This window comes from Thunnus maccoyii, chromosome 13, assembly GCF_910596095.1.
Source record: "Thunnus maccoyii chromosome 13, fThuMac1.1, whole genome shotgun sequence".
In the NCBI taxonomy this organism is placed as follows: Eukaryota; Metazoa; Chordata; class Actinopteri; order Scombriformes; family Scombridae; genus Thunnus; species Thunnus maccoyii.
This window is the reverse complement of record NC_056545.1, coordinates 1801899-1824561: the sequence shown is the minus strand read 5'-3', so window position 1 is coordinate 1824561 and position 22663 is coordinate 1801899. Positions and strand designations below refer to the sequence as shown.

Sequence of the window (22663 nt, the reverse complement as noted above, 5' to 3'; positions counted from 1 at the left end):
TAAACATTCCTGTAAAAACAAATCTGTTCAGTTTGAAGGGGAAAAAAAACTTGAACAGAGTCTTTTCAGAAAGTAAAATATGTTTTTAAAATTCTTATCTGAGAGTTTGTTTTGCGTCTGACTGGTCCGACTCTCCCGTCTGCTCTCTGTTTGTCTGGAGGCAGTGAAGGGGTTAAAGGCCGAGCCTCCTGGTGTCCTGTTTCACCATTTTTTGGAGATGACGACTGGAAGCAGATGGAGGATTTGGGGGATTCTGGGAGAACAGCAGACAGTTTATTGTCACAACAACAAAGGAAACACTACAGCATTCCTGTACTATCTGACAGTGTGGTCCTGACTTCATAATATATCTTCCTGTTTTCTCTGATATTCTTAGAATATTTCTCTTGGGAGTGTCTGTTGAAGTTAAAGTGAACTTGTACTTTTCCTGCTCAAGTATCGCTACGTTACCATCATATATTACATGATACTTATTGATGTTGATGTTACTGTACTTTAATAGTATTTTAGTTCCTTTATTGTCTTTGTAATGTTTCATAGTGTGTTTATGGAGCTCGAACATGGTACAATTTGATTTATCACATTTTTCAAGCAACAAATACCAAAAAAACGTTGGTATTTTTTTGTTTTATATCTTCATGAGCTGAATATCTTTGGCAAACAAAATAAGAAATTTAAAGATGTCATCATGGACTTTATTTTGCTCTTTTCTCACCATTACATTTCCTGACATTTTATAATGAACAATTTATTAACTGAAAAAAAAAAATATACAAATTAATCAATAATAAAATTTATAGCTAGTTGCAGCTCTAATTTACATACCCAGGGAATAGTTATATAAACTTATGCCAAAATACTTTTATTCACTTGCACACATAAATATATAAAAGTATTCATTTTAAATCAGGGATAAAATTAAGCACATTACTTCACATCCATTCAACATAATTTTTTTCTTAATTGGCATCTATGAGGACATTACTCAGCTGTACCAGAGAAATATATGACATTATATTATTACACCATATGTACACATATGTTTGTGCTAGACTTCTTACTTTGTTTGCATTTACTTTTAGTTCTTATCTATTTCCTGCACTGCTGTAACATGCAAATTTACTAACTTTTGAAAACTGTATTTTACAATAAAACAAGGACAAAAAGTAATAATTAAAGAGTAAACAACTTCCAAATCATAAAAGATAAAATGGGGTTTAATAAAAGGACAACTTATCACAATCGGTTAATAAAAAAAAATTCTATACAGGCTCTTTAACAGCTCAGCTGAATCTGTTAACACCCACAGAAACAGAAACAGAGTCCCTGCAGCAGAGTCGCTGCTGCAGTTCCCGCTGCTGCCGGACAGCGGCGCTGTTTCCACAGTTGGTGAACTACCTCTTATTTGGTGAAGGACTATGTTGTAAAAATCTTTCAAACTGTTAATTTTCAGTGATTCTTTGTCTCTTTTGGAGGTCTGCTCGGTGTTTTTAGGGGCTGTGTGACCGGCTCTCCCTGCGGACGGAGAGGCCGGCCCGGGTCTAACCGTTTCGGGCAGCTGCTCAGCGGTTTTCTGATCTCTGACGGAGGTTTTACTGCAAACCAAGTTAGCTCAACAGCTAATCCCAAAAGTCACGTCACCTGTGCGGACTCGAATTAAAAGTTTCACCCTAAATCCAGGACAGTCGGGTGAGTTGTAACTGTTTGCCCTTACAAAACTTTGTGTCGAGTGTTTTTACGCAGGAGTCGTATTTTCTCTGGCTTTTACGCAACCATAAAATTTGCGTTTTCAGACAGCAGCAAGTGAGACGCAGCTGCGGGTTTTAAATGACGCTCGGACCCGCACACATACTCGGATAAAGTGTTTTTTCGGAGAGAAATGCGGTAAAGAGGAGGCAGCTTCGCTGTTCAGCCCGCTGACTCGGCGGCTCTGGGTTTGCTGCTAGTGAGGCCTGCGGGTCGGGCTTCCACCGGGTTTGAGTAGAACCCGACGCCGCCGTCGAAAGGTCGGAGGCCGGCAGTTGGCGCTGCCACCGCCGGGCCTGCGGACCTCGGGATGGAACGGATGGAAGTGGACCAGTGCGCAGGCGCAGCTGGCGGGGCAGGAGGCGGGGCTCTCCGCAGGTCTAACAGCGCCCCCATGATCACCAGTGTCAGGTCGGTGGTATTACAGTTTATTTTAATGTATTTATTTTATTTTCACACATATATAACTGCATAAAATCCAGATAATGAGAAACACATAAAATAAACAGAAAAAACTGACCAATCAGTAAACAACAATCCAGTAAAAACAGAAATATATGAGACACAACACAGAAAAAAAGATGTCAAGAAATAATTAGATCATGAATTAAATGTGACAACAAATACCTTTTTTTTTTTAAATTTTGGAAAGATAAGGAGCTCTTGATAACGTGTTCCTTGATTTGAATGTTCCATATCTGTACACCACGATACGGTGAAGATGATCAACCTGTCGAGTATTAGAAGAACAAACTTAGTTAAATTGAAGAATGAAGAAGTTGCTAAACAATGACGGTAGAGAAAATACACCAAGCAGCACATAGTAACATAAAACCTAAACTTTAGTCTTTCCTTTCACAAACAGTAGTGGTGATATTTAGAGCTTATAGAAATAGGGTATGTAAACGTCATGAGATAATATATAATGCGTGTAAATGATGTTTTGAATCAAACAATGAATTTTTGAGTAGTTACATCCCTGCAGACAGATGTGAAGATGTATTGTTAATCCTACAAAGTCTCTCTTTCTGTGTGTTGCTGTATCATGATATTTATAATAACAACAGTACCGTATGGTTACCGTCTGTCTCTGTCAGCGATGGGATGACGGTCTTCAGTCCCGTGGTCTCGGCTCGATACAGACGCAGCAGCGTGTCCATCAACCCCAGCTGTCCTTCACAGGTCGGTGTGTTTGTTTCAGTGATTTATAAGAGATTTCCTGTCTGGTTCAGTCTCAGCTGATAAACCCACCGTATTTCAATAGATTGAAATATATAAATTGAGAGGAATAAAGGTGTAATTTTCTTAGAGAAGATGTTGTAATAAGCAGCTGTTTACATGTTAGCAGCAGCTGACAGCTGGTTTTTCATGACCACTTCTGTCCCGTTGACTCTCATCCATCGTTTCTTTTCTCCGTCCTTCAGCTCGTCCCTCTCTCTCCTTTCTCTCTGACCGGAGACAGACTCGACCACAAGAGGCAGGTGAGGACGGACCCGGTTCAGACTTCTCTTTCATCTCTGTTCTCTTCAGCTGTGGGACGAAATCATTCCAGTCTAATGTCTAAACTGGCTGGAAATGAAACCAGAAAATCTAGAAACAGAGATCATTTTTAAAAAAATCAAAAAGTTTACTGTCAGGTTTTGTGTGTGAAACATTGTTGAGAGGTCGATGTCTGTCCTGGAAGTTGTTTTAAAATGTTGAAATTATATTTTTAAAAGGATTTAAATACTCTTGAATAAACTACAAAGTGTTTCAAAAAGCAGAAAGGTGAGAATGTTTCTACTGGAACACTGAATTTAAGACATAAAGTGTTTATTTAATATCTGACATTTGAATTGAGATTCTTACCATTGTGTCCATTTTAATGTTATATTTTTTACATCCTGCCAGTTTGAAGAACTTTGCAGTTTAATTTATTAAATTCTCGACTTTAAAAACATAATTTGTGTTCGTTACAGGAGGAGAACATGGAGATGACACTCAGAGGGAGTCTGCAGAGACTAAGGTACGAGACACCCGTCGTCACAGCTTTTTAAACCAGTTTAAACCTACCAGTGTGATTCACCTTCCTTTCTTCTTTCTCTCCCAGTGCTTCCAGTCTGATCCCAGTTCCTCCAGTCAGTCAGTGGCACGATCACGCATCTGTGGTGAGCATCTTCACACCAGCTGCGTTACCACCTGACTCCTGTTTTGATGGATTTTGTTGTTTTTTTTTTTTTGTTTCTAGAACGCAAAGGCTCATGGGTAGTGTAGTCCAAACAGTTGTCTGGATGTGTGAGACGATGATCTGGACTCCAACATGGTTCAGACTGACTGTTTGTCTGCTTTTCTTCTTCAGTGGTTCCAGTCGCAGGACAGCGGCATCACACCCAACTCCTCCCCGAGTCCCACCAGGAGGTTCAGGTACACACACACACACACACACACACACACACACACACACACACACACACACACACAAATCATAAAACACACACACTCACCTTGTATTTATGTCTTAATATCTGTTCATTGTCCAACAGACCAGCAGTTAGCGCCACTGTCAGATGGCCGGCGTTAACGCCACTCAAGAGGAAAGGTAAATGAGATCAAAATTTTACTATTATTATTATTATCAAAGCCTCTGGAAACGTGGCTTGAAATCATAAAAATGCATATATTATATCAAAGTTGAGTGTCTCATGAAGCATCCAAAAAAATCAGGATGAAAATAAACATTTATAACTATTAGAAAACTGAGCTCAGAAACAGCTCATTTGGCTGCTCAAAGCATTTCTCAGGACTGTGTGGGCGTGTCCAGATCACGTTTGATTGACAGCTCACTTTCAGCTCAAGTACCGTTTTATTTTCTATTCATTCACTAAAATGTTTTGCTGAAATGGAATAAAATACTAAATCTATCAAATGGACCCTACTTGGTTAGAAAGCTTGACTAATCGACTAACTAGCAAAACAGGTTAGACCACCCAAATCTATGTTTTTATTTAACTATACCTGCTGGAGTATGATGCTAATCGTTTTAGCATTCTCCATTCACTTACATGAAACGGTTAGCATAGCTTAAACGTTTTGCTATTAAGTACTAAATCTATCAAATGGACCCTACTTGGTTGAAAGCTTGAATAATCCACTAACAAACTAGGTTAGACCATCTGAAACTCTGTTTTTATTTGACTATACCTCCTGGAGTACGGCGCTTTGTCGTCTCTCCATCTTGTGCTCGGATTACATCGATAAATGACTCTTTTATTGCGCTCACAGTGACGTAACTCTCCTCCGCTGTCTGTCTATATATGTGTTATATTGGTATCTGTCTGATGGTAGTTGTTCTTGGTTTTTGTGAACCTCTTCGTCTTCCAGGAGGGGTGGAGTCCGACGGTCCACCCAAGAAGCTTTTTGTTGCCGGGGTAACAGATCCCGCCCACCGCAGCAGCTACACAGTGAGGTGAGGATCATTAAACATGTCCTGTATATATATATAATATAGAATATTTAATGATTAACGGTGATTAAAGCTTCTGTTTCCTCCCATCAGCGTCTCTCAGTCGGCGGCAGACTCTCCTCCTGCGGGAGGCGTCAGTCCTCAGTCCAGCCCTCTGTCTCTCTCCCCTCCCCCCTCCTTCACCCCCTTTACCTCCCACCAGCACCCTGGACACTAAACCCACCCCCCCACCCCCCTCCCTTGCCCCCCCCCCACCACCACCCCCACCTCACCCCCCCCGCTCCTCACCCAGAGTCCCGACCCTGTCACTGTGGGTGCAAACCGACCACCAGCAGCTCCAGAGGAACCACAGGAAGCCGAGATCTGAGTTCAAATGTGAATTTCTGCTCAGTGGAGGAGTTCAGTCTGGTTTCCTTTTCTCTGAGTGGGTTCTTTTCATGGAAAGTGTCTCTTTTGGATCCCTGGATATTGGGTTTTTTTTTACCAACTAGAAGCTCCAGAAAGAAAATCTTCTCACATGCTTCTGATCTGCCCGGACGTTTAACCACATCTATTGGATAACAGCTCCGTCACTCTCCAGTTACGTCCATGTTGGACCACGTTGGTCCTCTAAAAGCAGGACAGAAGGACACTTAACTCGCTTCGCCCCAGAAGACGTGTCCACCAAATTAAACAGCCTACAGATGATTCATCAGCAGCATCGGCAAACTTTTTACAAAAACCGAGGACACACTGGTTTGTGTCGTCGGGAATAAAGGCCGCGGCGTCCGCAAGGATGTACAAGAAGAGAAGGGTGTTATGGGTAACCACAGGAAGCACACCTTCGAAATCTCAACGCGTCGTGCGTAACTGAACGTCAAGCAAGTTAAGTCGGCTGATCCGATCCCTGAGCGACGCCGTTCACGTAGCGTGGACGAGAAGCGTGAACCAGCCTGAAAAAAAACTCAGAGGAGACCTGGAACGAGACGAACGCGTCGTCGGGAAAAATCAGTTCTGTGGACGTCAAAGGAGTCGGAGCCCGAAACGGGGACGCCGCTCGTTTTTTGCCGCTTCCTGGATGGATCCGGTCGGACCAATCGGTGGAGGCCGTTCACGAGGTTCCGGGTTTTTTTTTTTTCTGATCAATCACTCTGAGGTTCAAGAGACGTTCTCATAAAAAAAGGTCTTGAGTTGTAATCAAGACGCCGAAGCAGGAAGCTCTTCAGGAACGTTCGGTTCCGCCGTCAGCGATCCGGTCGACACCAAACGGAGAAACTTCAGCCAGAACTCTGCTTCTTCTTCTTCTTCTTCTCCTGTTGTACTTGTCGGACGTCAAGTATGTAAACTTATTGATCTTTCTATCAGGAAGATGTAGGAATCATCTGATGTATTTAGACGCGGTTGTAGAGTCATGAGTTTCATGACTGATGGATTATCTTCCAGCACTTAATCAGATCAGTGAAGCAGGGTCACACGCTCCACGTGCATCATATCATTTCCACAAAACCAATTTTCTTATGATATGTATTTAGAAAATCTGCTGATGATGAGTTTTTTTGTCTTTGGTTAACTAAACTAATTACTGAATATGCAGAAATTTGAACATCCAACAAAATACTGTAAAAAAAAACAACCCTCTGAACCCCAGAAACCAAACGAAGCGGGTACAGCTTTCAGCTTTTTTTAAAAGGCCAAAACTTGTAATTGTTGAGATTTTTTTTTTTTTTTTGTCTGATATTTTTAATCCCAACCAGAGTCGGAACATGAAATTCAGCCACTGAACCAAGTTTCAGTCAACGAAGTCTGAGATTTTTGTGTTTTAACGAAAACTTGTTTTTTTCTAGTCGTCTGTCACGGCTGCGTCTCGATGAACGAAGCCTTCTGTTTTTTTTTCAGAAGAAACTTGACAGACTTCGATTATTCGTTTATACCGTTTGTTCAACTTTTGGCCGACGGTTTCACTGTAGGAGGACTTTGTCCCGGGATGAGATGCTGGTTTTTTTAACAAACTGGCTCCCAGTCAGCAGACGTGTGAAGATCTCGGTGGTCTGCGGGCACCTCGTCTGTTTGTTTATAGTGTATCTATATGTGAATATTGACAGTCGGAGCAGCTGATATGTGCTCAGTTTTCTTCAGCCTGCAGGGTTTGATTGTACATATTGAATCTGCAGGAAGCGACCGCACTCTTCCCCTCTTTAAAAGGTGCATTTATACATTTGCTTTTTCAGTTCACCAGTTCACCAGTTCACTGACTTCAGTCTGTTCTACTTGAAATCAAACACATTGTCCTTCACAAACATTTTGATTCTTGCAGAATAGTTCAGGAAGGTAATCTGATTGGTTGGTAGAAATCCCCATAAAAACACAACTACTCCTGAGTTTCTGACATCTGTTCTACTTTTTAAAAAGGAGTTTTTCTGTTATTTTGAGTTAAAACAGCTGATTTATTTAACAGCTCTGGATTCTTTTTTTCTGGATCCTTTCCTACTTTTTTTTTTTTTTGCACTTAATGGAAAACTCCTTAATTTAAGAATCCACCAGTTGTTGTTAACGGTAGTCCTAGGGCTGGGCAATAACTGAATCATGTCTGTTGCCCAAATAAATGATCTGTAATTCAAATTTGATGCACAACAGTGAAACACATTTCATTGTTTTTCCAATATCATCATTTATTTGATGCGACTTTGCACATATTTGCCATTTTATCAGAAAATATCAACCAGCCCTAGTTGGTCCTGTTCATTATTTCATAATGTTTATATTTCTAAAACTACGGAGGCCCTGAGGGGACATGTTTCAGCTCACTACGGTTTATTCAGCACTTACAGAAACTATCTGGTGTCTCTTTGGGGCTCAGTTAGTTAATCATCCCCCCCAAAAAAATATTAACATTAATAAGCAACAATTCACCAGTGACAAAACAGTGACTTCACCAAGAAACGTGTAGTTTCACCAGACGGGTCAGAGGTCAGAGGTCAGAGGCGGTGATATTATCTGTGTGAGAGTTTCAGGATTTAGCTGCAGTTCTGCTTCCAGCTTTTTTGCACTTGCACAGTATTGTACAGTTTTGTACTTTTCACTCATCATCGTGCCTAAAACATGTCGTCATATTTTTGGAGGAGCGACGGGTCGGGATTTTTTTTTAAAAAAAAAACATCAGATTTGAGAGATTTAAACTTCCCACACTGACGTACGTTTGTGATCAGCTGACCTGTCACCTGTGAGATGTGTTTGTACATAAAGTCTATAAGCTGTTTTTAATGGAAGTGTCTTTATTCCCCCCCCCAAAAAAAACAAAGAATGAACTGATGTGAACCAGTGAGTTCATAAAAAAATGTTTCACTGACAGATTTGACATCATATTTTCTGTTGTCACGACTTTGCACAATACTAGTTTTAGACCATTTTAATCTTTCTTTCTGTTACATGATCGGTATCTTCATGTAAAGAAAAAATGCTGTTAAGTTTTGCTGCTTTTTTGCTGCTTTTTCATGCTTTATTTCTTTAACTTGTTACTGTCTCTGAGAGTCTGTCCTGTTGGGATGAAACGCTTCAGTAAAATTACAGCTTTAAAACATCCAAAAAAACCAATGCAAAGCGTCTTGAGATGGAGAGTAATCATGACGTCACATCAGAGTTGTAGTTTTAGGTTTGTAACTTGCTGACTTGGTCTTAGACAATAATGAAATATTTCCTTAAATGTTTTTCTTTAGGTTTGTGTTAAACAGCTTTTATTCCATGTGAGATTTGGTCTTAAGTAGTTAATTAAATTTGATCATTAGATGCGACTTAATCTGTTCACTTTGAATACTTAAAATATCATAAATATCGTAACATATCAACGTCATATAATGATGTTAATTGTTCAGCATTTGTGAATCAGTTTTTTTTTTTCTGTTTCGTATCAGCACAAAACTCAAATACGTGTTTTCGTCACGGATGTATAAAGAGAACTGGATGCAGCGTCGGAGGCTTTATTACAAAGTAATTTCCTGATTATTTGAGAGGTCTTAATAGCTTTTTTGTTCGTTGTTATCCTGGAAATACAGACAAAGAGTTGTAGTTCAATACAGAGGAGACGGATGTCAGGTGTGATCTGAGACCGACTCTCTCTTTAGCATGACGGCTAACCGTTAGCATACTGACAGTTTCATTCATAAAGAGCTGCGAGCGTCGTAGCAACAGCCTTGACAACCACAAATTAAATGGCTGACACGCCTACAGACAAATCAGTGTTGAACTCAGACGCGTGATGCATGTTTATGTTTTCATGTTGGGTTAACTTATATTAGGTGAGATAACGTTAATGAGTCGGACAGATCATGATACACGTCTATGTAAGCGATGGAAACAAGTATAATAATATAATTATTATTTTAATTGTGGTGAAAGCCAGGACAATTTGGTACTGAATGTTGGAAACCGGGACATTTTAGGTTTTTACAGATATATGTCTGGACTCGGGACACCCAACTCGAAACCGGAACAACGTCCAGTCACCATATACTAATTTCCCCGGGAAAATGTTAACTTAACCTACTGCGCATATTGGCCGAATGAGCTTAAGTTACCTTTAATTATAAGGTTGGAAGCGACACGGCGCATTTCACTTTGCTCCATCCTGGAAAGACTGGGGTGAAATACACCGTTAGAGGTGTAATCTCTCAAAAGTTGATAATATTCGAAAGTTTTCATTTTTGTGGATGTAGTAATACTGTTGTAACGTCAGGTACCGAGCAGTGACAGAAACTGTTAAACTCAACTCTATAATGTTGTTTGTCTAAATGGAGTTGCCGTACGTAGCTGTCAAAGTTTACGCGCATGTGTGGTGTAGATCGAGCAGTGATGCGCATGCGTGATACAAATCGGGCAGCGACAAGCGCATGAAGCAAAAAAAAAAAAAAAAAAGAACTTCCCGGTATGAAAGTACCCGGATCTTCCGCATTGTGCGGCCCAATGAGCGTGCGCACTTGTGACTTTCGCTAGCTGAGTTGGCTACTTCCGGTTTAGCCCTCCGGCTAACTTGATTGGGGATAAAACGATTCAATCACGCGGCTCTTTTAGACTTTTGAAATGTGATCGGACCGAATGGATTTAATTCTGATAGTGAGACGAGTCATTTCGCGGAGGTTGTGACGCTCAGAAAAATGTATCCGCTGATTTACAGACGTCTCTTTCACAATGTAAGTTTTAATTACACGGTTTGGCTGCTATGTCAAATTGGCTTCAAAGCCTGGCGCCTGTATACAGTTCTCTTTACACATCCATGGTTTACGTACGGTAACGTCGTCCCAAACTGTCATGTTTCCGGTTTTTTGGTTTAAATTTCTATAAGCAGCAACAAGACTCAACCCTGTTATTTTGACGAGGTTTAAAAATGTTTCAATATGTTTACTTAATCACCAATAATATAGAGTCTGAAGTGGCGAGAAGCAGGACGGATTTCTCTGAGAGGTAACGAAACGCTGCCAAATTCATTTAGCTGTTCAGACACAAACTGTAGCTTTAAGACCATTTGTATTGTCTGTATTATTTTTTTTAAAGTTTGCACACTCGCCATCACGTTTTAAGTCTGAAGAGAGAAACTGTTTTTATGTATCTGGATCAAAATGTGATGTGGACTCTGTAGTAAGTCTCTAGTTTGACGTCTGTAGTTTGCACTCCGGTGCTCGTACGAATTTCTGTTTCTGAGAATGTTTGTAAGCCAAAAATATTTCAGCAAACATGCAACAGTTTTGTAAGAACAATCTTACGATATCTGTAATATAAGAAGAACAGTATTCACCTGTGTGGTTTTGTCTTCACCTGATTTCACCGTCTTGGGTTCTTTTAAAGGACCAGTTTGTAGAATTTAGTGGCGTCTAGTGGAACAGACTCGACAGAAATAGAAAATAATATTCATAAGTATGTTTTAATTAATGTTTAATCACCTGAAAATAAGAATCATTGTGTTTTCATTACCTTAGAATCAGCCCTGATATCTACAGAGGGAGCTGGTCCTCTCCCACAGAGGCCGCCATGTTGCACCTCCATGTTGCACCTCCATGTTTGTATGGTAGCCCAGAACGGACAAACCAAACCGTGGTTCTAGAGAGGACCTCTCATGTTTCTCTTGGCCACTAAATCCTACAAACTGGTCCTTTAAATGTTGTTCAAAGCTTCCCATCAGCTCATCAACGCCACAAGTTCCCAGAAGTGTCTCAGGACTCAGATCATTATTATTATTATTATTATTATTATTATTTTGAATACTGAAAATACATTTCCAGTGTGATTGGATATTCTGCTCATCTCCAGCTGTCACTTAAAAATAATTTTGTAATTTTCCTTTTTTAATCCTTCGATTCAGATGTTAGCATGTTAACATGGTAAATGCTAACATTTAGCATACTTTATTTAAACCATAGGATGTTACCATGGTAACGGTGCATCAGAATCACTGGATTGATTTGAAAGCAAATACCACAAATTTTTTTGTTTTCAGTATTTTCTAACTTTATATAAACTAAACAATTAATCAAATATTCGGCAAACAAATCAGCTAATAGATGATGAAAATAATAATAATAATAGTTACAGGATTAAACTAACAACAGTCTTTCCATCTCACTATTGAAACTAATTTAAAAATCTTAATTATGGTCATAACAAAATTACAGAAAACCTCCAGTCACTCTGGAATTCAGTTGTTTTTATTGATCTTGTTTTTAATGATTTTGGTCCTGCTGACGTGTATTTTTCGGGGGATTTGTGGCGAAGCTGCTTTATTTTTATTTTCTTGTTCTTCATACTTGGATTTAAAATACAAGTTAAAAGCTTTCTGTCGACCTGATGCCAGTGATATTTAATCAGTCCTCGAGAAGGTTGTTGGTTGATGTTGAGGTGAGTGTGCGACGTGTTTCTGACCCTGTTTGTGTTTTTCTGTTTGTCGTCGTCGAGACAAAACGTTTGTAGCGAGAAACCAGTCGACAGTTTTCAGTATTAAAGTGACGTTTCGCTCTGAAAGATCAGTCGTTTCTCAGCACCAACAATTTTAAAAACACCAAAACTGACCCTTCCTGAGACCCGTAGCCCCCCTCTGCAGCGGTTAGTCATGTACGGAAGCCCAGAGAGGACAAAATTATTTGAACTCAAGTCGTATTTGTAAGAACATTTATGATTTTGTTTCATTTTTTTCTTGATCAGAAGTGATTTCACTGCTTTGAAGTAATAGTAGTGGTTAAATAAACCATTTTTTTATGATCACAAATTTATTACATGCCAATTTAGAAAACAATTTTATTCTATGAAAGGAAAACATAAAAAAGATTTATAATGTCCACTCTGTCTGTAGTTTCGAACACATGCCCAGGTGCTGTTTTTATCCAACTTCTTAGAATTAAACCTTATAATTAAACTTCAAAGTGCTTTAAAACAACTGAGTAAACTTCCTGAGTAGCCACAGGAAGTCTGTATAAAACTAGCAATTTGGATGAAATGTAGAAGGATTATTTCCTGTGAATATGGCGTAAAAACCCCCCCAAAAAACGTACATTTTCTTAGCAATATGTTGTTCTGCTAAACAGTTTTTTTTTTTTAAAATAAGTACATTTTATTAGTGTTGAATCTGTTAAACTCGTTAGTTTGATCGATTAAAGACGTGTTATAGATGAAAACTGACAGCACTTTAAACTAACACTAAAACTCTGTTATTAACATACATGATGTCGTTTATGAACCGGACTTTGTGTAAAAAGAAAAAAAAACAAACCAAACTGACACCAGCAGCGTCTCGTTCGGGTCAGAAGTGCTGAAAAAACGACGTCGATCGATCGGAGCGATACGACTTTAAAAAGGGCTGCTAGAGTTTATTATTCAGATGATAAAAGGGAACTAAAAGCACATCTATGGAAACATTCACACAAGTATTTTCAAACTGTAAATAGTTTTTTTTTTTCTTTCTTTTTTTTTGTTTCTTTTGGACAAATTCTCTACATAAAGACAAATGAGATGATGTATTTTTATGCAACTGAAAATAAAAAAAAAAAATCTATATTCAAGTGTTCATTCCCTCCTGATGGCTGTAAAAATGACGCAGAATGACTTTAGTTTTTAGTGGAAACAATTCATGTACACACTATAAATATATATTATATTGTATATGAAAACTATCAATAAAAGAAAATCTGTATCATATCTGTGTCTCTAAACGTCTCTGCTCTTATTTTAGTAGCTTATTTCATTCTCAGGGACTCGAGGATCAGCTGATTTAGATTTTGGTGGTCAAAAGGTCAAAAGGTCACCGTGACCTCACAAGACACGTTTTTTTGAATTCATTCACTAATTATGACAAAGTTTCACAAAAAAACGTCTTGATAGGATGAAATGATGTTTTATATCCGAAAGGTCAAAAGGTCAACTTCACTGTGACATCATAATGTTCTGCTAAAACACATTTCTGGTCGTTATTCAACATATTAATGACCGTACTGAATGAACCGCTGACTTTAATTAAAGAAGCTTCTGTTTCCTCTGGTTTCGCTGTTTTTACTGACCAAACGATGAGTCGATCGATTGACTAACTGATCATTTTGATCATTTAAACCATTTAAAAAGCTGCAAAGTAAAAACTTGCTTCTCCAGTCTGTCAGATGTAAAGATTGGCTGGTTTTTTGGCTTTTCAACTGTTGGACGAACAAAACAAACAATATAAATATAAAAATATAAATATAAAATTATTAATTATTGATGAAAATCATCGTCAGTTGCAGCCACAGATGTGATACCATTCAGATGTTACTAATGACTATTGTTATTAACTATTAATTGCTTGGTTTATAAATATTAAACAGAAATCAACTGAATGAGACAAACTCCTTTAATTCAATCAATCATCCAACAAAAACAAGAAAAGACAAAATACAGTTTACTTCCTCTTTTTGTTTTACTGAACATAATTAAAAGGTTTGTTTTGACATCATCACAGCCACTGATTGGTAAAAGATCCCATCATTGATCACCAGCTGATGTTCTTCATGTGCAGAGTCGAACCGACAGCGTGATAAACATCTTCTTCCTCTGCGTCCGTTAGAAAGAAACAAAACGTGGATTCATCCGCCACTGAAAATAGTCCCCAACAAACGCACTATTACTTCCTGTTTGAGACTTTTTTTTAAACTGTTTATTTGTGAGTTTTTTTTTTTTTAAGGCTCTTCAGTAGGAACCAATGAGCTTGGAGCAGCAGAGGAGGAGGACAGTATTGAGAGACGGACCGACACCATGTTGGTTGGAGTTTGCACATGAGGTTTGTTAAACAGCCTGTTTGAGCTGAGAGGGAAATATATATTGATCAATTATTCCAACAAATGAGTTATTAGTTCGTTCAGCGTCAACATCAGTTTAGTTCCTTTATGTTAATATATATCTGCTTTGTTTATCTTTCATTAATTATTTAATTAATCAAAGAGCGAAACATTCGATTCCTGCTGTTCTCAAATATGAATCTGCTGCAACATAAAGATGATTATTAACATGTTTCTCAAGTTTTTTCTGACGCTGGCAGGAAGTGACGTGTTATTTTACAGCTGCAGCGATTAGTCGACTGACAGAAAATTAATAATATATATAAATAATATTTTGATTATTGATCATTTTAGTCACTTTTTTTAAAGCAGAAATATTTGCTGCTTGTTAAATGTGAGAATTTTAAACATGTTAAACTGTTGATCAGACGTTTTAAAGACAAACTGATGAACCAATAAATGAAGCTTCATGTTCGACACTCATGTTTATTACCAGTATTTTATATTTTCACGTGAAATTAAGCTTTTAATTAAAAACCTGAGAAACAAGTTAGAAATCTTTTCCTCTGGATGGTTTGAAGAGTTTTTCTCTTCTTGTAAATCTGATTATTTGAGTTTGTTCAGAGTTCTGGTGTTTAAATAAAGTTATGTTGAAGATTCTTTGAGCGACAGCAGGAAGTTTTGTCTCTTTTTTCAGAAGCTGCAGATTGATTTATTGGTTTTAAAGGAACAAAAATAAGAACATCAATGATTTATCAACTCGTTTCCATGCCGACGACATGCAAGCAGGTGATGATGATGATGATGATGATGATGGTTTCACACATTATTCTTCAGAGAGCGAAGGACGTGAAAAGAAAACTGACAGATTTCGTTTCTTTTCTGCACTTTTTTTTTCAGACTTTTGATTTTCTAAAAGTTTTCAGAAACGATGAAACATAATTCTGTGTCAGTAAAAGGAAAGAAAAACAGCTGAAGCTCATCAGTCAATATTTCTAAAAAAAAAAAACATTAAATAAAATAAATCGTGTGACTTCTTACATGTGAAGTTTATGAACTAAAACAGACGTTTCCTAAATATTGACAGATGAACGTCAGACGATAAAAGAATAAAAGAATACGTGTCGGTGACGGAGGCGACTCAGCGTGAGGATGTTTCTCTGCTGGGAGTCAGCTGGAAGGTCAAAGGTCAGCGGGACAGGAGGGGGAGGTCACTGGAGTTCATGATGAGGCTGGAGTCCAGGTTGAGGCTCTCTGAGGAGACAATAAACCCATCGATTAACTGATCGATTAAAAACTGTTTCGATAGTAATCAGATGATCATTTAGATCATTTTAAAAGCAAAAAGCAGAAAATCAATTAATCAATTAATTAAGAAAATAGTCAATAATGAAAAGAATCGTTAGTTGCAGCCGTAAACACTTCATCATTTTCTAGCGAGGCTGCAAATTAAAAGCATCAAATTAGTTCTCTGAGTTTAACACCTGCAGGATTGATGACATCACCACTAGTTTGAGCCAATCAGACGCTGAGGATGCGACACGGTGAAGGAAAAACACCGACCTTGGTCAAAGTTGAGCTTCTTGTTGGACGAGCCGTCGCCGAGTCCTTCGATGTCGACCAGGTCGCTGTTCACGTCCGAGTCGTTCAGAGCGCTGAGCGTCACGTCTGCGGAGGAGGAAGAGACGACGTGTCATCATCATCATCATCATCATCATCATCATCGTCACGTCTCAATCTGTCTGACGCGACTCACTTCTTGTCGTTTCTCACCTGCCGTCTTCTGCTTCTTGATGGGCGGGGCCAGAGAGGGGCTGCTCTGCATCCCCGTCGCCACGACGACCTGCGAGCTCGGCACGGCGATCATGGCGGGGGCGGCGGGGGCTGGCGTCGGCGTCATGGCGACGGCGGCTTTCTTGACGGTTTTCTTCGGGGATTCAGAGGAAATGGGGACCCTGCTGTCCTCGTACAACTTCCTCTTCACCGTGCTCTTTATCTGAGCGCTGCAGAAGAAGAAAACAACTCCGAGTCAGCAGTTTATCATCCGGACGTGTGTTTAAAGTTTAAAATAGCATTAATCTTCTGTCTCTGGTTAAAGAACATGTCGACATTATAAATCCGACCAGAGGTTTGATATCCTGTTCAAACACAGGCGGACTCACACAGTGCGCTCTTTGATCACAGTGCTGATGTTGTTGAGGTCGTCACCAAATCGTCGCACCGCCAAACGCAGCATCTCGATCTCCGTCTCCGTCCATTTGGCTCTGAGGACGAAGACAGACGGAGTCAACTTACACGTACGATTAACAAAATCAGTGTCCATATGAACAGTGAGATCATTCCTCCTGTTCATGCTGGATGTTAAAAGATCCTTCAAATGTAGACTGATGCATCCGTACAAGTCGGAGAAAAGCTTGTGTTTGTGTTTGTGTGTGTTTGTGTTTGTGTGTGTCTCACCCTGCAGGACTGGAGTCAGACACCGGGTGCAGCTGCATGGTCAGCTCTCCCAACTTGGTGAAGGCAGCTCCTGCTGCTGAGAAAATCTCCCCAACCTGCAGAGAAGAGGATTATGTGTTGATTTTGGTTTAATTGCAACATCTGGTGGTAGTTAAACAAACTGTGTGCATGTAAGAAAAGAAAAAAAAAAGTTTAGAGGGAAAAATCACTATTTGGTGGAGCTGTTAACAACTCATAGACATGTGAAATGTGACCCCGACTACACACTGCTTTTTGTAAGACGTCAAAAGCCAAAAAGGTTGGAAACCACTGGTTTCATCTTTAACAATGTGTTGTATTTTAAAAGCTTGTTATATTATCCATTGTGTCAAATCTTCATCTGAAAAGTAACTAAAGCTGTCAAATAAATGTAGTGGAGTAGAAAGTACAATATTTCCCTCTGAAATGTAGAAAGTAGCATCACATGGAAATACTCAAGTAAAGTACAAGTACCTCAAACTGTACTTAATTACAGTACTTAGTTACTTTCCATCACTGTCACTGATGGTTCACATCACAACTGGCTTGTGCAAAAGCTATTTTCTATTTAAAGATGACATGTTAGGTGTATTGGCTCTATGCCGAATCTACAACTAGATTCTGTTAATTTCACAGAAAAAAGTTAAAGCGCTTTTCATTAAATCTACATTTGCACCATCGACAATAGTGTAAAATTAGCAGATTTCTGATTGGAGTCTTGTTCACAGCTCTCAAACTGTTAATGTTCGGTTTGATGCACATTGTAATATAACCAGGTAGGACTTACCTTAGCAGAAGCTGACGTCATGTCGGTAAATTATCTGAAGCTGTTTTCTTTGAACTTTTTCTTCAATCAAAACAAAAACACGAAACTAATGTTACACAGCTAGCTGCTAGCTACAGTTAGCTCCTAGCTCGCTGTCGTTAGCGGGCTTCCATCAGATAAGCTGGCGAGATTTCTAGAACAGCACAACAAGCTTTGGAAGGTGCGCATCCGATTAGACGCTGTGAATTAATTTGAAATTATTTATATATCACATATTCAGGAGAAAATATTATAAATATCGAACAACAAAGGTAGACGGGATAAAGGGAATGTTGCGCGAGTTTAAAAGTTGAACGCTATTGGTCAGTTTCAGAGGAAAAGGCGGGGCGTGTTGCGTTGTATATTTTGATTGGTCGCTTTGCTGTGGGCGACGATAGTTGCCGAGAGGAGCCGAGTGCAGCCGAGTCAGTCTACAGATCAGCTGACCGAGAGGCTCGAGCTGTCGATGGAACATTTCTCAGTTTCGTGAATCTAAAGTAAAATATCAGTTTCTGATTGATCGATCAGTCCGAACACAGACATGCCGTCGCTCCTGTTCTGCGGGCCGAAGATGGCCGCGTGCGGGATCGTGATCAGCATCTGGGGCGTCATCATGCTGGTAAGAAATATGGATCCCCGGCGAGGGAGCCGACTAATTCCTGGAATGATTCAGCATTGACAGAGGACATCTGTTCGTCGTGTCATTTTTATAGAAAATAAATCTTTTCGGTGTAGTTTCATCATTTAATGATATTGTTGAAGTTCAAGTTAACTTCAATATGATGAAACAAAATACGTAACCATCTTCAACAGATATTAATTTTTCACTATATAGACGGAGCCCAATTAGGCCAAAATGCATGTAATTAAGTAATACTGAGCTCTATCTAAACCATAATAAACTAGTCATATTTTTAAAATAAGCCTGTACTAAACATCTGTGCCTGTGTAATTAACGTTATGGAGGTGGCTAAAGTTTAGTTTTCCAAATTAATGTTTCCATCTGTTGAGGACTGTTAAAGGCTCTTTAAAAACGATTAAACGCATTTTGTTCGTGTAGTTTAGTGCAAAAACTGTAACAGACAACATGTTTTAAAACGACTACAGTCTGATACCTGCTGAGGTGATGAAGCTACTGCTCACCACCATTTAAATAATGATTACTGTTGTTATTATCATTATTATTATTATTATTGTTAAGTGTGTTCAGTCTGTTGACTGATTGAAAACATTTTCCCTTCATGTTGAGTAAATATGTTTTTATCAAAGTGTCATAATTCAGGAACTTCAGTGGCAGAAAATCCCGATTTAAATGAATCATGTGACTCTTTATTTTTGCTCTCATGTGATGTGTCAGAGCAGGAAGTCAGTGTTTCCAGTCAGAAAAAAAAAACCTACAAATGTTGGAGGTGGAAATAAAGTCAAACCATAAAATATATATGATGAAGGAGAAACGTGTTTCACTCACTATCAGACGTCACACCCACTGTAACAGCAGTGGAAAGTAACTACGTACATTTACTCAAGTACTGTACAGTTTGAGGTACTTGTACTTTACTTGAGTATTTCCATGTGATGCTACTTTCTACATTTCAGAGGGAAATATTGTACTTTCTACTCCACTACATTTATTTGACAGCTTTAGTTACTTTTCAGATGAAGATTTGACACAATGGATAATATAACAAGCTTTTAAAATACAACACATTGTTAAAGATGAAACCAGTGGTTTCCAACCTTTTTGGCTTTTGACGTCTTACAAAAAGCAGTGTGTAGTCGGGGTCATTCTCCCATTAATCATCTCACCACCCCTCAGATTTATCTGCTGACCCTTTGGAGGGGCCCCGACCCCTAGGTTGGGAACCACTGGACTAAACTCCATATGTGTAATTTCACAGTTCATCATAAACACATTGTAAAAATCAGCAGAATCTCTCTAAAAACAACAGTTTGTTTATTCCGGGGCGGTAAGATGCAGACCCATGACCCCTTGCTGTGTCCCCGAGCCTCATGTTGACCCTCACTGCTGTTGTTTTCTTGCAGGCGATGTTGGGAATCTTCTTCAGCGCGAAGTCGGCCGTGCTGATCGAAGACGTGCCGTTCACCGAGGAGGACATCCGTAACGAGTGAGTCAACATGAAAAATAAACGTTCACGAACAGGAAGTAGTTTAGATCACTGTTGTTAGTATCGGCCTATCACAGCTGTCGGTTTGGCACCTCAGAATAACCGCAGTGTTTTCTTCAGTTATCCTGCCCGAGGAGATTAGCTTGGCTGAGTCATGGATCTCTTTAAGTCTCTTCTTAAGACATTTTTACTGGAAGGCCTCTACTGATTTATTTGAGTTTCTATTTTCATTGAACTTTATTTCTGTTTTCATTTTCTTATTTTATCATCCACTAAATTGGATTTATCTGTTTTTTTTAATCTGATTTTATGATTTGTTTGTTTTATTTTGCAGCACTTTGTAACGTGGATTTTAAAAAGTGCTTTATAAATAAAGATTATTATCATTTAAAAAATTTTTTTCCTAAAACAGATTCAGTAAAATGGCGTCATTCCAGTGGAATCACGTCTTGTCTTGATCATTTCTATGAATTTATTTTTCAGAGAATAAAGTGATTCATCCTGAAGTTTTAATCAGAGTTCATAACTGAAGATAAAAATGATCACGATATGAGAGGATTATTTTGCTTTTTTTAATACCACCGGAGTGACAAACCAAAGATGTTATGAAATAGAAATATAATATAAATCGTATAAATATATATATTGATATATTACAGGGATTATATATGTTCATATAACACAAATATATGATAAATTAGAATACAACAGAGTACAGCAGCATAGAAATACAGTGTTATATTATTGTACAGTAGGATAGTATAATATTAATAATAATATTAGTAGTTATTGATACAAATTATACTTCCAGTGTAAGTTTATTTTTTAAATTCTTACTGTTAAAGCCTTATTCTTTATGATAGGAAACAAATAGCTCCTCTTGATAAATCTAATATAAACCTCTGACGTAGAAGGAACCGAACACATTCAGTCAGCAGGAAGTTTGAACAAAGCCATGAAGAAGAAGACATTACCCATAAACCCCATGGATGTATAAAGAGAACTGGATACAGGAAGAGCGCCAGGCTTTGAAGCCAATTTGACAAAGCGGCCGAACCGTGTAATTACAGCTTTTTCCCAGAGACTTACATTGTGAAAGAGACGTCTGTAAATTAGCGGATAACTTTTTTTTTCTGAGCGTCACAACCTCCGCGAAATGACTCGTCTCACTATCAGAATTAAATCCGTTCGGTCCGATCACATTTCAAAAGACTAGAAGAGCCGCATGATTGAATCGTTTTATCCCCATTCAAGTTAGCCGGAGGGCTAAACCGGAAGTAGCCGACTCGGCCAGCGAAAGTCGCTAGTGCGCATGCTCTATGGGCCGCACAATGCGGAAGATCCGGGTACTTTCATCCGGGAAGTTGATTTTTTTATTTTTTTTTGCTTCATGCGCCATTGAGCAACTTTCATAGGAATGAACGGGGCCCCGCCTCCGACGCTGTATCCAGTTCTCTTTATACATCCATGCTAAACCCCCATGACGTCAGCTACTGATCCAGATTGTAACCATGGCAACCAGGAAGCGTCCACAACTATGAACTAATAATACATTATTAACATACATATATATGAATTAGTACACCAAGAGCATAAATTTGCTATTTTTTTTCGCCATGTCTCTTCCGTAGATTTTATGATTTTTGTGTACAAAAATAAAAATTTATTGACTGAAATATTTAGTTTATTTTTCAGGCATCTCAGTACAGACTGTATGTTGGTCACATTGCTTTATTAAAAATGTTGGTTTATGTGTTTATTTAAAAAATGAAATATCAGCTGACATATTTGTAGATTTTTTTAAACTCTACAATAAAAGCTAGAATACAGTTGTTTTATTAAAATGATCTCATGTGACGCTGTCGTCGTTCTTCTTCTCTCCTGCAGTAAAAATCCTCCTCAGAACATCTACGCTCTGTACAACCAGGTCGGCATCAACTGCTTCATCGCCGCCGCCATCTACGTGGCGGTGGGCGCCGTCTCGCTCTGCCAGGTCAGGCTCAACAAACGTCAGGAGTACATGGTCACTTAGACGGCTACAGCGACGACAGAGCCTGACCTCTGACCTCTGACCCCCCCCACCCCCCCGCCCCGGACATCAGCTGCTGGAGGACGTTACAACATAAAGATCTGCGTCACACTGGTAGTGAGGGGAGGAGGTCGGGCGTCACCTGAATTTATTTATTTTAAAGTTAAGCCGTCGATGTGTTTGTTGTTTGTCGTGATGTTTGTTGTTGTTGTTGCATCATTCCTTTTGAACGGGTTATTCATGAAAGCGACCAAACGTTGGACCACTTCCTGCATGCACACATTTACTGAATGACATTTAAATCAATGAGGAAAAATTAGAAATAAATAAACCTTCAGCTGATGCAGCGAAAGCAAGAATCAACATATCTCTAATATTTGAAGTTACACCTCCGCCGTCTGAACTGAATCTGTTTTATTCTCCATCACTGCTTTAAAATCTGTTTATTTTCAAAGGAAGAAACACTTTTGTACCTGCTGAAGGTGTCGACGTGTCTCTTCCATCAGGCTTCCTGCTGTTTCCTGAAGAAAGTGTTTACATGCTGTTTGTCATTAATGCTACTGAGGATCAAACTCGACGGTTGTTTTATGTGACAAGAGTGTCATGGTGGATAATCCTTTGCAATAAAGTGTGTGTGTGTGTGTAAATACTAGACGGTTATTGTCTTTATTTTCAGATTTTTCTTTATTTGATATTTAATCTGTTGTTAAAGACATTTAAGTACTGTTTCAGGAAGATTAAAATGTAATATGTTGTAAAATGGTGAACTGATGGTTGATT

General features: G+C 38.9%; 3 protein-coding genes and 1 long non-coding RNA gene across 11 annotated transcripts; 2 read left to right on the top strand and 2 right to left on the bottom strand.

Annotated features, from left to right (window-relative positions):
• Nucleotides 1–759: 759 nt before the first annotated feature.
• On the top strand, nt 760–5410 carry LOC121910146 (P2R1A-PPP2R2A-interacting phosphatase regulator 1). Of its 2 annotated transcripts, XM_042431199.1 has the most exons (10): nt 760–1689; nt 1794–2157; nt 2844–2928; nt 3171–3227; nt 3705–3751; nt 3836–3893; nt 4085–4149; nt 4269–4324; nt 5107–5191; nt 5282–5410. In XM_042431199.1, exons 2-10 carry the CDS (start codon nt 2057–2059, stop codon nt 5403–5405), a joined length of 678 nt encoding a protein of 225 aa, XP_042287133.1. In that variant the 5' UTR covers nt 760–1689; nt 1794–2056; the 3' UTR covers nt 5406–5410. The 2 variants fall into 2 exon arrangements, with proteins under 2 accessions (XP_042287133.1, XP_042287132.1); XM_042431198.1 differs by having other exon boundaries at nt 760–2157.
• LOC121910147 lies at nt 2171–11405 on the bottom strand. 7 transcript variants are annotated; one of them, XR_006099605.1, is made up of 6 exons: nt 11129–11405; nt 10953–11028; nt 3799–4119; nt 3085–3336; nt 2817–2915; nt 2171–2476 (listed from the first exon to the last, which is right to left on the bottom strand). It is a non-coding gene; the product is annotated as an uncharacterized LOC121910147 (long non-coding RNA). The 7 variants fall into 7 exon arrangements; XR_006099601.1 differs by having other exon boundaries at nt 10953–11041; nt 11129–11202; XR_006099604.1 differs by lacking the exon at nt 11129–11405 and having other exon boundaries at nt 3799–4122; nt 10953–11066.
• Nucleotides 11406–15478: 4073 nt separating this feature from the next.
• Nucleotides 15479–18034, bottom strand: LOC121909807 (chromatin complexes subunit BAP18-like). Its single transcript, XM_042430532.1, has 6 exons — nt 17711–18034; nt 16906–17000; nt 16611–16712; nt 16222–16451; nt 16012–16116; nt 15479–15702 (listed from the first exon to the last, which is right to left on the bottom strand). The coding sequence occupies exons 1-6, from the start codon at nt 17729–17731 to the stop codon at nt 15638–15640; spliced, it is 618 nt and encodes a 205-aa protein (XP_042286466.1). The 5' UTR covers nt 17732–18034; the 3' UTR covers nt 15479–15637.
• Nucleotides 18035–18151: 117 nt separating this feature from the next.
• Nucleotides 18152–22535, top strand: rnasekb (ribonuclease, RNase K b). Its single transcript, XM_042430533.1, has 3 exons — nt 18152–18347; nt 19772–19854; nt 21742–22535. Exons 1-3 carry the CDS (start codon nt 18270–18272, stop codon nt 21884–21886), a joined length of 306 nt encoding a protein of 101 aa, XP_042286467.1. The 5' UTR covers nt 18152–18269; the 3' UTR covers nt 21887–22535.
• The last annotated feature ends 128 nt before the right edge of the window (nt 22536–22663 follow it).